The following is a 16055-nucleotide window of genomic DNA, read 5'->3' on the forward strand; positions in this document are numbered from 1 at the left end:
CGCTCGACAGCACGAAGTCGCGCCGCTGGACCGACTGGCCCTGGGAGCTCTGGTGCCGCCGCAGCTTCGCCTCCTGGGCCTTGCGGCTCTTCTCCTGGAGGTCGTGGATGCCCAGGGAGTACATGGCGGTCCCCACCGCGTCGCTCGAGGAGAGCGCGGCGCTGCCCCCGGAGATACTGCCGACTGCACGAAACTGGGCGTATCATTGACGCCGCAACGACGCTGCCCCGCTCCTTTGGGCCGCGCGCTGCTGGCCGGGCGCGCCGCGCCGCACCATGGGCGACGAGAACGTCGAGCCGAGCGAGGAGACGAACCTCGCCGCGTCGAAGCTCCAGGCGTCGATCCGCGGGCACCAGGAGCGCGCGAATCCCACGAAGCCCCCGCTCAAGGCCTCGGCCGCGGCGCCCGGGAGCGCGGGCGGCGCCCCGGTGATCGTCCAGAACGACGCCGACGAGCAGTGGCCGCCCTACGCGGACCCGGAGTACGTCATGCCCGAGACCATCGAGGTCCTGGTGCTGGGGCCCGACGGCGAGGAGCGCGCGGTCGTCACGGTCGACGTCGCGAAATGCACGACAAGAAAGCCCTACCTCGGCGGCTACCGCCACAAGAAGACGGGCAAGGTCTACCACCACGCGTCCTGCCAGTCCGCCGAGTTCGGGCTGTTGCCCCAGCGCAAGAACGTCGAATGCCTGCGAAACCGGGACACGCAGACGTACGAGACGAAGACGCGGTCCGCGCAGTCGAACCGCGAGTACGGCACGCAGATGAAGCGCGAGGACCTGTTGATGGACGACCGGGGCGACGTCGTGCGCGCGTCGCGCCGCTACTTCACGGCCGCGCAGCTCCTCGAGCTCAAGCGGCAGAAGACGCAGGTGCTCCAGTGCTTCTGGCGGGGCTACCTCGCGCGGCGGCGCACCTGGGGCATCCGCCAGCGGCTCTACGACGCCCAGGTCGCCGAGGAGCGGGGCGCGGACGAGGCCGGGCGGGCCGCGAGCCGGCGGCGCCAGTTCGAGGTCGAGCGCCGCATCAACCCGCGGTCCGCGAAGGACTTCGAGCTGTTGTACAACGAGCTCGAGGCCTGGCGCGCCAAGGAGATGGAGCGCGTGCGGGCCATCCCCGACGCGACGCCCGGCGACGTGAAAGCGGCCATGTCCGACGTCCTCGCGAAGGAGACGAAAGCTTTGCAGACCATCGACCGCCTCAAGGCCCAGGCCGCCAAGGAGGGCAAGGCGCGGCGCGTCGAGCGCGTCATGGAACTGATGGCTTTCCCCAAGAAGTGGGAGGCGGGCGACGGCGAGTTGCACGAGGTGCACACGCCGTTCACGACGCGCGCGCAGGAGCTCCGGGACCTGTACCGGGGCCTGGCCACGGACCGCCTCCCGCCCGACGAGCGGCTCCAGATCCTGCTGAACGTCAAGTGGACCGTCCAGGAGTTCGCGTGCCCGCTCACGCACGACATCGTCGAGCTGTGCGACCGCGAGGCGGACCTCCTCAACCGCGGCCGCAACGAGAAGTCGCTCGAGGGCCTGCGCAAGCGCACGGAGACCCTCTTCCAGCAGTTCATCGAGACGCCGGACTTCAACCCGGAGTCGACGCGCTTCCTCAAGGTGCCCACGTTGCGCCAGATGAACGCGACGCTCGCGCCCACGGCCGAGTAGGAAAGCGGCCGCCCCAGGGGGATAAGGGGCGTGCGGCTGAGTGGAAATCGGGGCGTCGTGGAACGTCGCGTGCTCCCCGTTCCAGATGAGCGGAGGACCTTGATTTACCTCAACGTGACGCAAAGGTCAGCGGCAGCGCTTCGAATTCGCCGAGATCGAGAGCGCAGCGCATCATGGATTCCCTCGCGCAGTGCCTCGCCTCGCCGCCGGCGCCGGCGTCGCCCGGCGACGACGAGCACGCGCAGCTCGCGCGGAACCTCGCGGCGTCGGCGAGCAACGCGCGCCCCTTCACGACCTGGGGCGAGGCGACGTCGATCAGCGCCGAGGCCCTCGCGCGGTGCCTGGCCTTCATGGAGGCCTACGACCCCTTCGCGGACGCCGCCGAGGTCGCGGAGCACGAGGCGCTCTGCGCGGCGCACGGCTGGAGCAAGAGCCGCTTCGGCATCTATGGCGTGACGCCGTGCCGGACGATCGCGCGCGTGCTCGAGGCCTGCGCGCGGCGCGGCGCGGCGCCGACGGGCTCCGACTGCGTCGTCCTCGGGTCGTCCGTCGGCTGGGTGGCGCTGGGCCTCGCGTTCCTGCTGCCGAACATCCGCACGACCGTGGGGCTGGAGATCCTCGAGCGGCGCGTCGACGTCGCGCGGGAGGCCCGCGACGAGGCCAACTCGCCCGCGACGTGGGATCTCGACGTCCGCTTCTACCACGGCGACGCGCGGGCGGGCGAGCGCGCCTTCCAGGGCGCGGCGCTGATCTGGGACTCGCTGGGCTTCGGCGGCGGTGCGCGGGGGGAGGTGCTGGCCGTCGTCGCCAAGCACGCGCCGCCGGGGTGCGTCGTCGTGACCTACGACGACCTCCCCGCGGGCTTCGACCTCGGGCGCCTCCGGCCATTGGGCGAGCCCCTCGTGCTCCCCAACTCCTGGACGCCGAAGCAGCGCTACTACGTCTTCGAGGTCGTCGCCGACGGCGAGGCGCGCGCGGACGTCGCACAAGAGGGCTTCGAACACCCCCTCGCGCTCACCGACGACGCGCCGCTCCGGGCCCTCGCGGACTCGCACCAGGGCCGGCGGCACCCGGACGCGCTCACGGCCGACGGCGCGCTGCCCGAGGCGGACCAGCGTCCCTTCCTCGACCAGCTCGCCGCGACGCTCGGCACGGACGCGGTCGCGGGCTTCCTCGCGCCCGCGCCGACGGCCGCGCCGGCCGCGGCGCCGAGCGCGCCCGCGCCGCCCCTGCCCCCGTCCGCGGACGCCTAGCGAGCTTCTCTTAGAGCCGCCGCGCGTGGGCCCGGGCGCCGTCGAGCGCGGCCGCGTGCTTCGCGTCGAGCGCGCCGCCGGACGCGAAGCGGAAGGCCGCGGCGGCGCGGAGACTCGCGCCGTCGTGGCAGCGGCCGAACGCGCGCGCCGCGTCGCGCGCGGACCGCGCGTCGCCGCGGCCCGCGGCCGCGCGCGCGGCGTGCGCCGGCGCGGCCGCGAGCACGAGCGTCCGCCGGAGCTCGCGCCGCGTCCGCCGGTCGTCCCCGTCGGAGGAGGACTCGGACTCGGACTCGTCCTCGTCCTCGCCCGAGCCCGAGTCGTCGCCCGAGTCGTCGTCGCCGTCGGCCGGGAGCCGCGCGGCGACCGCGGCGCCGCAGGCGCCGTGGTCGCCGCAGGCCCGGCGGAACGCCGCGAGGAGCGTCGCGCGCGCCGCCGGCGCGGCCGCGAGCGCCGCCTCGGCGACGGCCACGGGCGCGTCGCCCGCGAAGAAGCCGTCGCCGTCGCCCTCGTGCGCGCCGTCGGCGACGCCGAGCGCGTCGCGCCGCGCGGCGAGCGTCGCGACGTACTTGACCTCGAAGGAGAAGTAGGACGCCCAGAGCTCGACGCAGGTCGCGTGGAGCCGCAGGCCCCGCTGGAGCATGCGCCGCGCGCCGCGCGCATTGCCCTGGTCGACCAATTCCCACTTCGCCGCGTGGACCCAGAGCTCGGGCCGCGTGCCGTGGCGCTGGAGCGCGCGCGCGAGGAGGCGCCCGACCATCTTCGGCGCCTTGTTCCGCTTCGCGTAGGCGACGTACTCGAGCCAGAGGTCCAGGTCCTCGGGGAAGCGCGCGAGCGCGCGCTCGTAGAGCGCGTAGACGTGGCGGACGCCGAAGAAGTCGCCGGGGCCGCGCTTGCCGCTGGCGAGCCGGCGCGTGCGCGACGCGCGGATGCGGTCGAGCTTGAGCTCGTAGACGACGTAGCGCAGGAAGCTCGCCCGCGTCGGCTTCGACCCGCCGAGCTCGACCTCGAAGCGCTCGCGGCGCGCCAGGACGCTGCGCGCCTCGGCGCGGCTCAGGATGCCGCGCTCCTCGAGGTCGATGAGCGCGCTGCGGCCCAGCGGGTCCTGGACGATGGATTCGCTGGACATCGTGCGGCGGTGCGATCTACTACTTGCGGCCCATCGCCTATCGAGATGCTGCAAGTTCAGTGCAACTGGGCTTCACCGTGAGCTCAACCAGCTCTGGTTGAGTTCCGCGGGCCTCCCTCTCCTCCCCGGGCGGGCGCCAGTCGAGCGCGCGTCCCCTTCAATACCCTGGTCAACCAGGCAGTTTATCACGCGTGAAGCTTCTCGAAGAACCCCTCGAAGTCCGGCGTGTCGTCGTCGCCGGGCTTGAAGATGTCGTCGTCGTAGACCATGTCGTCGTCGTCGTAGATCGCGAGGACGTGGCCGAGGACCGCGTGGGGCTGAAAGTAGGCCTTGTCGAAGTCGCCGTAGGTGAGGGCCTCGCTGAGGAGGTTGTAGAGGATGATGTAGGAGACGAAGATGAAGACGACGAACTCGACGACCGTGAGGGTCAGCACGGCCAGCACGGACTTGCGCTTCGCGCGCGTCGTCACCGCGCGGCACGTGAAGTTGACGAAGAGCAGCACGCACGCGAGGGACGCGTAGGAGCCGACGCGGAAGGCCACGCGGACGCCCTGGCGCGCCGTGTCGTCCGGGTGCGTCATGCGCCCGTGGCTCGTGAGCCGCTGCATGCGCTGCGTGGCCACGAAGGAGAAGGCCGCGAGCGCGACGAGCAGCGCCTCCTCGGCGCGGCCGCCGCGCTGGCGCTCGCGCGTGCCCTGGCCCAGCACGGGCACCGCGAGGCGCGCCGCGACGACCTCGATGGTCCGCGCGTGCGCCCGGTTCGTCGCGGCCTTGGCCTCGCCGAAGAGGCTCTTCTTCGAGCCGAAGCGGAGCAGCTTGTCCCAGTCGAGGATGAAGATGAGCGCGAGCGAGTCCGCGACGAGGTTGAAGGGCCCGTTCGACAGCCCGAGGACCATGGACGTGCTGTCGATGAACTGCATGACGCACATGACGCGCAGGAAGTGGATGAAATAGGCGACGGCGCTCCGCGGGCCGCTGGCCGCCTCGTGGACGAGCATGCGGCCGACGACGATCTCCTGGATCGTGTCCCGCATGCTCACGTTGACCATGAGCACGGCGAAGATGAGCGGCAGGAGCGTGATCACGGGGATGCCCAGGATCTCCGAGTTCCACTCGCCTACCGAGCGCGACGGTGACGACGGTTCCATCGTTTTCCCGGTCGAAAGCTCTCGAACATCGTTTCGGCCGCGGGACGCCGCCCCGCGCCCCAGCGCTGCGTGAGCGCGGCCCAGTCGTTCGGCTTGTCGCGCTCCTTCATCGGGTTTTCATCGTAGCCCGCGTCCTCGTAGTTCGAGTCGTTGACGCGCCGGTTGAACCAGGAGAGCCACGTCGTGTCCGAGACCACGAGGAGCACGTAGAGCTGGAGGCCGAGCATGGACACGCACGCCGCGAAGCGCGTCGACACCTCTTTCACGCTCGCCGACTCGAGCACGCGGTGCGTGGAGAAGTTGTAGTGCGACCGCGAGATCTTGTCGGCGAGGCCCCCGACGATGGACTCCGTCAGCTCCGCCTCCTCGCCCGCCTCGACGCTCGACCGCCGGCTCCGCACGTGCGGGTTGTCCTCGCCCATCATGGCGACGACCTTGCGCGCGGCCGCGCGAGGGCTCAGGCACTCGGACCACTTCCGCTTCTCCTCCGCGGGCGGGGCGGCGACAGCATCGACATCAACATCAGCATCAACGTCGTCGTCGGCGAAGACGGCCACCGCCGTCCCGTCGCCCGTCGCGCGCCGCGACGCGCTCCGCTTCACGAGCCCGTCCGGCGCCTGCCCCGACTCGAGCAGCGCGAGCCGCTCCTCGACCATGGCGAGCGCCACCGTGAGCTGCGCGGTGGTGGGCTCCGGCTCGTCGCCGCTCGGCAGCATGCAGCTGAATCTCTCCATGTCTCCCGTGGGCGACGCGGGCGCCACGGAACGGCGCCGAAGTCTGTGGAGTTTGGGCGTGGAGCAGCCCTTCCCAGCCCTAGACAGCCCGGCACAAATCCGGCTCCCGAAACTCTACGACAACTTGAAGCTCACCAATCGAACATTAGCCCCCCTTTCGACGCTCATTTTTCGATCGCCGCCCGGGCTGCTACATACTGCAGCACGCGCCAGCCCCGTCGACGACACCCCGTGGGCGATGATGTCCTGCTTTAATGGCCAGGAAGCGCCCGCGGACGGCGAGGGCGTCGATCTGATGGAGCTGCCGGCGCAAGACGAGCAGAATACCATCACGCGCCTCACGCGCCCGTCCCGCAAGGCAGCGAAGAAGGCCCGGAAGACCGCGGTCAAGAAGAAGGCGCGGACGGAGGAGATCATGGTTTCCGAGGACTCCGCCGACGACGACGAGGCCGCCGACGCGGCCGGCGACGGCGGCGGCGACGCGCGCGACGGCGCCGGCGACGCGGACGCCGTCTCGGGCCTCCGGGACGCGCTCCGCGAGAGCGCGTCGGGTGGCTTCTACTCGACGGTGCAGTACAACCTCGTGCGCGAGGCCCAGGCGGGGACGCGGTCGCTGTCGCCCGGGCTCGTCGCGCAGGCGCTCGTGGCCATGGCCCTGCTGCTCCTGTCGATCGTCGCGCTGGGGGCGGTCTGGTTCGCGCAGAGCGCGGACTTCTCGTGGTACAACTACCTCGAGGACGACGAGTACATGGCCTACCTCTACCCGCAGGGGCCGCCCCAGCCGTCGCGGACCGACGCCCTCAACCCCAACGGGCGGATCCTCTACTTTGGGGTCCCCGTCTTCGTCTTCATCACGCTCGTCGCGACCGCGGTGAGCATCACCTTCGAACTCGAGGGCGCCATCGAGAGCCTGATCATCAGCGCGGGCCTGCTCTCGAGCACCTTCGTCGACGGCGGGCGCGTGACGCTGCCGCGGACTTTCGCGGCCTGGACCTACGTCGCCTTGGCGTTCCTCGTGCAGCAGCTCCGCCTGCTATTGGCCCTCGTCATGGTCGAGCAGACGATCCAGATCGTCGGCACGTCCGACGGCCCGCTGAACATCCTGCTGAACGCGACGGCGCTCATGTTCCTCCTCGGCCTCGACAGCGGCTTCGGCATCGGCGCGACGCGCTCCGCCGTGCCGGAAACAACCGGTGGAACGCCCCGTCCAGCAAAAACTCTCGAGCTCGGTCACATCGAAGTCGATTCGGCTGATTTTTGGACGGATCGTTTTCTCTCGGCGAGTTCTTTCTAGACGGTGAAAAATCTACGTCGGAACCGTTCGAATACGCTCACATTGAAGTCGTGTTGAATATTTTGTGTCCTGCCCAGGCACTCCGTCTACGGCGACCTCTTCGCGGGCCGCGAGGCCGCGGCGCTCGAAGCGCGGCGGGCCGCGGGCGCACTGGGGCCGTGCCCGCTCGACCGCGTCGCGAAGACCGTGTGCTCCTCCCCCTGGGTATGGCTCCAGCCCGTCGTCCAGGGCCTGTCGCTCGCGGGCGTCGCGATTACGGTCCTGGTCGGCGAGGTCGCGATGCAGCGCCAGACGTCCAAGGGGCGGATCGTCATCGCCGACGACTACATCTACGAGAAGCACCCGAGCGTCGCCAACACCTACCAGGTCTGCCAGCTCGTGACGGCGGTCATCCTCTGCGTCGTCGTCAACTGGTCCGCGTGCTACGCGACGCGGAATTTGAAGCTGGCCGTCGCGTCCGCCGTCCTCGACTTCCTCGTGCTCATGGTCATCTACGCCGTCCTCTACGAGTGGGTCATCGGCCAGCTCCTCTGGTTCGGGAAGTCGGCCGAGACGGATGCCTTCATCTGGGGGTTCCAGCGCCTCTACCGGAGCCGCGGCTCCGACGCGGTCCTCGACACGGGCAGCGTCGTCAACGGCGATTGAGGCCGCCGCGAGCGACGTGCGCCGGGGGTCCTACGGGCCGCGCCATCCACGCCGAACGACCGTAACGCGCCTTATGCCAGGGTCTTCGCGACGACGTCCCGCAGCGCGACGTCGGGCGCGTCGCCGCGGACGCAGATGTAGTTCGCGCGGCCGCGGAGGACGTGGTAGCCCGCGTCGTTGCAGAACGTCGCCGCGCGCCAGAGCGCGTCGGGCCGCTGCGCCTCCATGATCTTCGACTCGAAGTTGATGACGAGGGGCCGCTGCTTCGCGAGGTCCAGCGACGCGAGCACCTCGAAGTCGAAGCCCTCGACGTCGATCATGACGTAGTCGTGGTCGTCGCCGAGCCGCGACGCGGGCAGGCAGGAGATCGTCGTGGACTCGACGTCGCCGTCGTTCTTGAAGTGGGTCTTGAGGTTGTTCCGGTCCAGGCTGTTGAGCTCGTAGAGCCAGCGCTGGCGCCAGGACCCGTCGGGCGTCTGGAACGCCTTGGGGTGCTTGTCCGGGTTTTCGCGCGCCTTCTGCTCCCACTCCTCGAGGAGGGACCAGCGCGGGTGGAAGATCTGCGTCGTGCCGTCGGGCGCGCAGCAGCTGTCGCAGACCGCGCCGTTGACGTATTCGACGATTTGGCCGACGGTTTCGGACGCGCCGTAGTGCGCCTTGAGCTTGTCGAAGTTGTGGAGCGTCGGTTCGACCAACGTCGCCCGGACGTCCACGTCGCCGTAGTGCCGTCGCGCGTAGACCAGCGCGTCGTAGAACGCGTCCTTGCCGTCGTTCGCGCCGATCTGCAGCGCGGAGAATTTGGACTCGCCGAGCGCGAGCTTCCGCTCCAGGATGCACATGATGTGGTAGACCTGGTCGTCGCGCCACGACACCTGGGACTGGCGCGGCCGGAAGGGGAACTTGGCGCCGTGGCCGACGCACGTGTCGTACCATTGGCCCAGTGTCGTCGGCTGGTCCTCGACCTGCGTCCGGAACCACGCGCTCCGCGCGGCGCCGGACCTGGGCAGGACAAGAGTGATTCAAGTTCGCTTCAACGTGAGTGTTCCGCGCGCGCGCGTTCCGAAAAAAGCATCCACGCTTCGAGACCGTTCCGAGAGATGATCGCACGTCCAAAAATCAGCCAAAACGAGTGGAAACCGGCCGAGAGAGGAGCCTTTGAAGTTGGGAATTTCGCTCTCTTTTGCTGCCCCGCGCCGGACGCTGGGATGTCCGGCGCCTCCAGGTCCCACACCGACGGCTTCGTCGCCCGCGCGGGCGACGGCGAGAACCCCGCGGCCTCGAGCTTCGCCCGCCGGCCCGCGTCGAGGCTCCCCGCCGCGTGCTTGGCGCGTTGCCCCGCGAGCCAGCGGCCGACGTCCAAACCGTCGTGCGTCGCGTCGCGCGGCGCGTCCTTGACGCGCGCCTCCGCCGCGTAGGCCGCGAGCGCCGCGAGGTACTTGTCGAAGTTCTGCTCCCGGAGGTCCTCCTTGCGCCGCAGCGCGACGCCGAGCGCCTCGAGCGCCGCGGCGCGCGCCGGCTCGAGCGTCCCCGCCGCGGCGGACCGCCGCGCGCCCCGGAGCCACGCGGCGAGGAAGACGCCGCCCTCCGTGTGGTTGCGGGGCACGGCCGCGTGGCCCTCGCGCTTCACGAAGCCGCGGAGCAGGTCCACCGCCGCGTCCCAGCGGCCCTCGAGCGGCGCGAACGTGCCTCCCGCCTCGGCGTACGTCCGCCGCTTCTCGGGGTCCAATTTGCCGCCGCGCGCCGCGCGGCGCACGGACGCGACCCACTTGCCCAGCGGCTCGCCCATGGGCACGTCGCCGTGGCCCTCGGCGGCGACGAAGCTCCGCAGCTCGGCGACGCGGCCCGCGAAGCGCTCGTCGCTGCCGAAGGCAGCCCCGATGGCGACGAGGAGGAGCCGACCGCGCATCGCGGCGTGCGACGCCGGTGGCGCAGGTGTTCTACGCGAGGCGCGGCGCCGCGCTGCCGACGCGAGACGCGATGCTCGTCGCCGGTGACGGCGACGACGGCGGCCGCTGTGGGCAGCCCCAGGTGTTGCGCGCTCGCGTCGCAACTCGCCGCGAGCTGTGGCAAGAGGCCGCCGGCACTGCGTTTGGTCTTTTAGGCGCGGGCTTCGCCGTCGAGGGGCCCGGGTCGCGAGGTGCGCGAGTCGCCGCCGCACCCCCGCGCGACGCGCGCCGCCGCGCGCGACGAGACGGCGCGCGCACGGCGGGGACCGCCGGCCCAATTCGCCCGCGGCCCACGTCCTTTGCCTTCGCAGGACCATGCGGGTCGTCGCCCTGCTCCTCGGGGCCCTGGCCGGCAGCGACGCCTTCTACCTGCCGGGCGTCGCGCCCCGCACGTTCCGCTACGGCGACAAGGCGCGAACCCGCGCCGCGCGCCGCCGCGCCGCCGCCGCCGCGACCGCCGCGCGCGCAGGTCGAGCTCAAGGTGAACAAGCTGACGAGCGTGCACACGCAGATCCCCTACGACTACTACAGCCTCAAGTTCTGCCGCCCCCGCGGGGGCATCAAGCGGGCCACGGAGAACCTGGGCGAGTTCCTCGGCGGCGACTTGATCGAGAACAGCCCCTTCCAGCTCTTCATGGAGCAGGACCAGTTCTGCAAGGTGCTCTGCCAGGTGGACCTGGCCAAGAGCGACGTGAGCGCGCTGAAGACGATCATCAAGGAGGAGTACCACAACAACTGGATCATCGACAATTTGCCGGCCGCGTCGATCGTCGACTCGGAACAGTACATCATCACGGCGTACGCGGGCGGCTTCCCCGTGGGCTACCAGGACCACAAGGCGTCCTACCTCTTCAACCACGTGAACATTATCGTGGAGTACCACCCCCTCGACGACGGGTCCCGCGTCGTCGGGTTTTATGTGGAACCTTTCACGGTGAAGCACCGCTTCGCGGGCGACGCGAAATGGGACGGCAAGGACGTCGCCGAGGCGCCCGTGCTCGAGACCTGCGACAAGAGCGGGCCCATGGTCTACGAGTCCATCGCCGCGAAGCAGGACGTGAGCGTCGGGACCGTGGTCTTCACGTACGACGTGTTGTGGCGCGCGTCGAACGTCAAGTGGGCGTCGCGCTGGGACATTTATCTGTCCATGGACAACCAGGTGAGCGACAAGGTCCACTGGTTCTCCATCATCAACTCCTTGCTGATCGTGCTCTTCCTGTCCGTCATGGTCGCCATGATCCTGGTGCGGAACCTCCACCGCGACATCGTCCGCTACAACCGGACGCTGACCGACGAGGAGAAGGCCGAGGACCGCGAGGAGAGCGGCTGGAAGCTGGTCCACGCCGACGTCTTCCGCCCGCCGGCGTCCTGCCCCATGCTCTTCTGCGTCGCCTGCGGCACGGGCGTCCAGGTGCTCCTGTGCACGACGATCTGCATCGTCTTCGCGGCGGCTGGCTTCCTGAGCCCCGCGAACCGCGGGTCGCTGGCGACGGCCGTGCTCGTGCTCTTCGTCATGATGGGCGCGCCGGCGGGCTACACGGCGGCGACGCTCTACAAGACCTTCAAGGGCCGGCTCTGGCAGAAGTGCACGCTGTACACGGCGTTCGCGTACCCCGGCGTGTGCTTCGTCACGTTCCTCTCCTTCGACGGCATGCTCTACAGCTACGGGTCTACGGGCGCCGTGCCCCTGCTGTCCCTGCTCAGCCTGCTCGCGCTGTGGTTCGGCGTGTCCGTGCCCCTCGTCTTCCTGGGCGCGTACCTCGGGTTCAAGCGCGAGCCGCTGTCGTACCCCGTGATCACGTCGAACATCCCGCGCGAGGTGCCCGCGCCCCAGCCCTGGTACCTGAGCCTGGGCTTCACGACGCTCGTGGGGGGCATCCTGCCCTTCGGGGCCTGCTTCGTCGAGCTCTTCTTCATCCTGAGCTCCATGTGGACGGCGGGGCGGGAAAAGGGTGCGACATTCCCGACTTCAAAGGCTCCTCTCTCGGCCGTTTTCCACTCGTTTCGGCTGATTTTGGGACGAGCGATCATCCCTCGGAACGGTCTCGAAGCGTGGATGCTATTTCCGGAACGCGCGCGCGCGGGAACACTCACGTTGAAGCGACGTTGAATCTCTCTTTTCCTATCCAGGTGGATGGACCAGTACTACTACGTCTTCGGCTTCACCGCGCTCGTCTTCGTGATCCTGATCGTCACGTGCTGCGAGATCACCATCGTGCTCTGCTACTTCCAGCTCTGCTCCGAGAACTACCACTGGTGGTGGCGCGCCTTCCTCACCTCCGGGAGCACCGCGCTCTACGTGCTGCTCTACAGCTGCGTCTACTTTGGGCGCCTCGCGGCGGACGAGTGGTTCACCTACGTGCTCTACTTCGGCTACATGATCCTGATTTCGTTGGGGCTCTTCGCGCTGACGGGCGCCTGCGGCTTCTTCGCCTGCCTCTGGTTCACGAAGAAGATCTACGCGTCCATCAAGGTCGACTAGCGGACCCCGACGCGCCGATCCCCCCCCCCCCTCCTCCCCCGGAACCGGAAAAAAAAACGACCCCGCCGTCGCCGGCGTCCCTCTTCCGCGGGTCGTCGGTCGCGCTCCGCGGCGTGCCGGAGCTCGCGGCCTTCGACCCGGCGACGTTCGCGCCCGTGTGCGTGGCGTCCGACGCGCTGTACCGCACGGCCCAGGGCTCCGTGAACCTGTTGGTGGGGCCCGACGTCTACAAGGAGTACGCGCCGCTCATCGCCGGCGGCCTGCTGCGGCTGCGCCTCGAGCTCTGCGTCGTCGAGTCCTTCTTCACGGAGGCCATCGTGCCCTTCGTGCGCGACAAGGGCCTGTCCTGGGTGCTGCCCTTCCACGAGACCGTCGAGACGTTCCTCGCGGGGACGATCTTCGCGCTGGCTTTGAACTTCATCCTCGTGGGCTCGACGAAGATCGTCCAGGTCGTCGTGACCTACGTCGACTTCTTCCTCGGCATGCCGACGCGCTTCCTGGGCTCCAAGGCCGTCGAGAAATTGGAAGCGGACGACGCGTGGGCCGACGAGTCGTCGAACGGGCCCGCGATCGCCGCGCTCTCCGGCGTGCGCCTCCTCGGCGACGCCATCGGCGTCGTCCGGAGCGTCGTCGACTTCGTCGACGTCTTCGTCTCGCGCTACCTCGCGCTCACGACCGCGGCCTACATCACGTTCAAGTTCCTCCACTTCCGCGTCTTCCCCTAGGAGGCCGCGAAGTAAACTTACTGGGCGAGGGACTCGACGTCGCCGACGACGTCGTCGAAGTAGTCGTCGACGACGCGGACGCGGTTCTCCGCGGCCTTCGCCGCGCGCGCGTCGCCGTCCGCGAGCATGCCCTGGACGGACTCCTGGAGGAAGATGTCGCAGTCGTAGTCGCGCCACGTGGCCTGGAGGTCCAGGGGCAGCGTGCCCCAGGACACGCCGGGGCTCACGGCGTACTGGGACCGCCAGTCCTTGCAGGTCGCGCTCCGCTCCTCCGTCGACGGCAAATCCCGCGCGAAGTCGTCGCCGTAGCCGCGTTGCTCCAATTCGCCGTAGGGCGTCGCCCCGCCCTCGAAGACGTCGTCCTTGTAGCCGTAGACGTCGTCGCCGCCGACCCCGAACTCGTCGCCGCCGCCCGGCGCCGTGAACGTCGGCATCGGCGGCGGCGGCGATTCCGCGAGCGCCGCGACGATCGACTCCGCCTCCGCGTGGCACGCGCGCTTGAGGCCGCGGAGCTCCGCGAGCTCGGCGACGCTCACGAATGTGCCCAATTTCTCGAGGAAGTCGTGGAGCAGCTTCGAGTTCTCCCGGACCTCGCCCTCCATGACCGCCAATCGGTGCTCGAGCGCGCGCTGGCGGAGCGCCGCGTCGTCGCTGTCGTAGCCGCGGCAGCCCTGGCTGTGCTTCACGTTGACGATGATGAGCACGATGCAGATGGCGACGAACGCGCCCTGGACGACGAGGGACGCGACGCTGTAGCCGCCGCGGGGCGCGCCGGCGCCGGCGGCCATGGCGCGAAGCGGTGCGGCGGTCGCCTTGTCTTCCGCCGCGCGCGAGGCGAGCGAGGCGCTCGAGGCCCTGGACGACGAGGGATGGAGTAGCCGCGCGCCGCGCGCCTTCGCTCAGGCGCCCTCTCTATGCCTCCTCCCAATTCCTCCACTGGCCGCTCGCCGACGGTACGGAGCTGCATGTTTACCAACTCGTCTAATAGCTCGGCGCTCCCTGAAGCTCTCTCCGTCGTCGCGTGGCCGCGGCAGCCCCCCGGCGGCGGACCGCAGCCCGAGCGGCGGCGTCGCCGGTCCGCGCCGCCCGCCATGAGCATCCGCGCGCCGGTGCAGGACGAATATTGGCGCTACGTGCCGAAGGACGGCTGCGGCCGGCGCCAGTTCAGCGGGCGCATCACGTCCGGGAACCCCTGGGCGCCGCGGAACTACAAGGGCATCACGTCGGCCGTGAACCCGCTCTGCCGCGCGGGGGCCGCGACGGCGACGAACACGACGTCCATGCGCGTACGCCCGCGTCCGCCCGACGTCGCCCGACGCGGGGGCGGTCCCCGCGCGCGCGCGCGAGCGACGGCATCGACGCGCCGAGCGCGGGCCGCTCGTCGACCACGCGACCGACGCGACGGGATCGACGCGCCGAGGCGGCGGAAACGAACGACGGCCGTCCCCCCGCAGGCGAGCGTCCGCTTCCGACGTGTCCTTCAAGGGCTGCGGCAAGTCGATCCACCACAGCTTCAACACGTCCGCGCCCGTGGCGCACCCGCAGCCCATCAGCCCGGCGGGCTACGGCGGCAACGCGTTCCTCGCCTACCACATGGCGCTCTCCCCGTCGGGGGAGAAGTAGGTCGTCCGGTCCGCCGCGGCGGGTTCGCGAGACGCGGGCCCGCGCTGCCAAGGTAACTCTTCGACTCGCGGGGGCTGCCGCGCACGGGGCGGGGGTCGGATGGCCATGGCGACGTGACGGGGCTGCGCGCGTCGGATGAAGCCGACCTTGCATTCAACGGAGCACTTGTAATAAGCTCGGGCAGCCTCTAAGCCTCCCTTCTTTGCGAGGCGGCCCGCCGAGCACGTGTAAGCTCGGGCAGCCTCCGATGGCACCCGTCTTTGCGAGGCGACCCGCCATGCGTCGCGCCGCGGCCGCCGCGCTGCTCCTCGCACGACTCGACCGCGCGCAGGACGACGGCTGCCTCGCGCAGCGGAGCGCGTTGGTAGCAGACTGCGACTGGGCGCAATATGCCCTCGACAACCCGGACGTGGCCGCCTCGCCCGAGTTCCGCGACGACGCGCGGCGCCACTTCCTCGGCTACGGCTTCGCCGAGGGCCGCGCGTGCCCGCCGCGGGACCGCGCCGCCGACGGCGCCGAGGCCTGCTTCTACGTGGACCACGCCGCGGGCGTCGTCGCGGCGGTGCCGGCGTCGCTCGCGGCGTGGGCGGACCCGGACCCGGGCCGCTTCTGGGTCTCGAGCCGCGTCTGGCGCGTCTTCGCCGCCATGTGGGACCTCGAGGGGCTGACGCTCCTCGACGTCGGCGCCGGCGACGGCTCCATGGCCGAGATCGCGCGGCGGATCTACAGGCTCGGCGCCGTCAAGGGCCTCGAATTCCGGGACCCGGGCGCCTCGACGACCATGTACCGCGCCGGCGCGGCCTGGGCGGACGTCGAGCTCTACGACGCGCTGCCCCTGCCCGCGGCGTCCGAAACCTTCGACGTCGTGTCCTGCATGTTCGTGCTGCACCACGTGCCGCGCGAGCGGCAGCCGGCCCTGCTCGCGGAGCTCGCGCGCGTGTCGCGGGACTGGGTGCTCGTCAACGAGGAGCTCGACGCGGACGGCTTCCGCCGCTACAACGCGGAGCACGCGCGGGACACGGGCGCGCCGGCCGACGGCTACCGCGACGAAACGGGCTGGCGCGCGGCCTTCGAGGTCGCGGGCCTCGACGTCGTCGCCTCGGGGCCGGCCTTCGGCGCGGACCACAACGCGCGCTACTTCGCCCTCCGGAAGCGGCGGCCGCCGCCGGCCGCGTGCGAGCCGCCGGCGACGGTCGACGCCGAGCGGACGCGGTTCCTCGAGGGCATGTACGACGGCTTCGAGCGCGGCCGCGCGGCCGCGCGGTTGCCCCACGTCCGCGAGAACCCGGACGGCCCGCTCCCGGCGCCCCTCGGCCACCTCATGGCCAACTGGGGGTGAATTTAAGCGCTCGCTTGGTGCCTCAACGCGCCGGTCGGTGTTGACATTTAGTTGACATCGCAGCGCAACAAGCATCAAGGAA

General features: G+C 70.3%; 5 protein-coding genes across 5 annotated transcripts; 3 read left to right on the plus strand and 2 right to left on the minus strand.

Annotated features, from left to right (window-relative positions):
- Positions 1-545: 545 nt before the first annotated feature.
- AURANDRAFT_1326 (hypothetical protein) lies at positions 546-1610 on the plus strand (the record flags this gene model as incomplete). The annotated part of the gene is made up of 1 exon (XM_009038186.1): positions 546-1610. A coding segment is annotated over one exon (1065 nt), but the record flags the coding sequence as incomplete, so codon positions are not given.
- Positions 1611-2921: 1311 nt separating this feature from the next.
- AURANDRAFT_63995 (hypothetical protein) lies at positions 2922-5919 on the minus strand (the record flags this gene model as incomplete). The annotated part of the gene is made up of 3 exons (XM_009038447.1): positions 2922-4029; positions 4248-5154; positions 5232-5919. 3 exons carry the CDS (start codon positions 5917-5919, stop codon positions 2922-2924), a joined length of 2703 nt encoding a protein of 900 aa, XP_009036695.1.
- A 295-nt stretch (positions 5920-6214) lies between these two features.
- AURANDRAFT_63996 (hypothetical protein) lies at positions 6215-7213 on the plus strand (the record flags this gene model as incomplete). The annotated part of the gene is made up of 1 exon (XM_009038362.1): positions 6215-7213. The coding sequence occupies one exon, from the start codon at positions 6215-6217 to the stop codon at positions 7211-7213; it is 999 nt and encodes a 332-aa protein (XP_009036610.1).
- Positions 7214-7929: 716 nt separating this feature from the next.
- On the minus strand, positions 7930-9764 carry AURANDRAFT_63997 (hypothetical protein; the record flags this gene model as incomplete). The annotated part of the gene is made up of 2 exons (XM_009038446.1): positions 7930-8857; positions 9058-9764. 2 exons carry the CDS (start codon positions 9762-9764, stop codon positions 7930-7932), a joined length of 1635 nt encoding a protein of 544 aa, XP_009036694.1.
- Positions 9765-9934: 170 nt separating this feature from the next.
- AURANDRAFT_70168 (hypothetical protein) lies at positions 9935-12286 on the plus strand (the record flags this gene model as incomplete). Its single annotated transcript, XM_009038363.1, has 4 exons — positions 9935-9995; positions 10116-10215; positions 10274-11733; positions 11935-12286. The coding sequence occupies 3 exons, from the start codon at positions 10120-10122 to the stop codon at positions 12284-12286; spliced, it is 1908 nt and encodes a 635-aa protein (XP_009036611.1).
- Positions 12287-16055: the final 3769 nt, after the last annotated feature.

This window comes from Aureococcus anophagefferens (assembly GCF_000186865.1).
Source record: "Aureococcus anophagefferens unplaced genomic scaffold AURANscaffold_8, whole genome shotgun sequence".
NCBI lineage: Eukaryota > Pelagophyceae > Pelagomonadales > Pelagomonadaceae > Aureococcus > Aureococcus anophagefferens.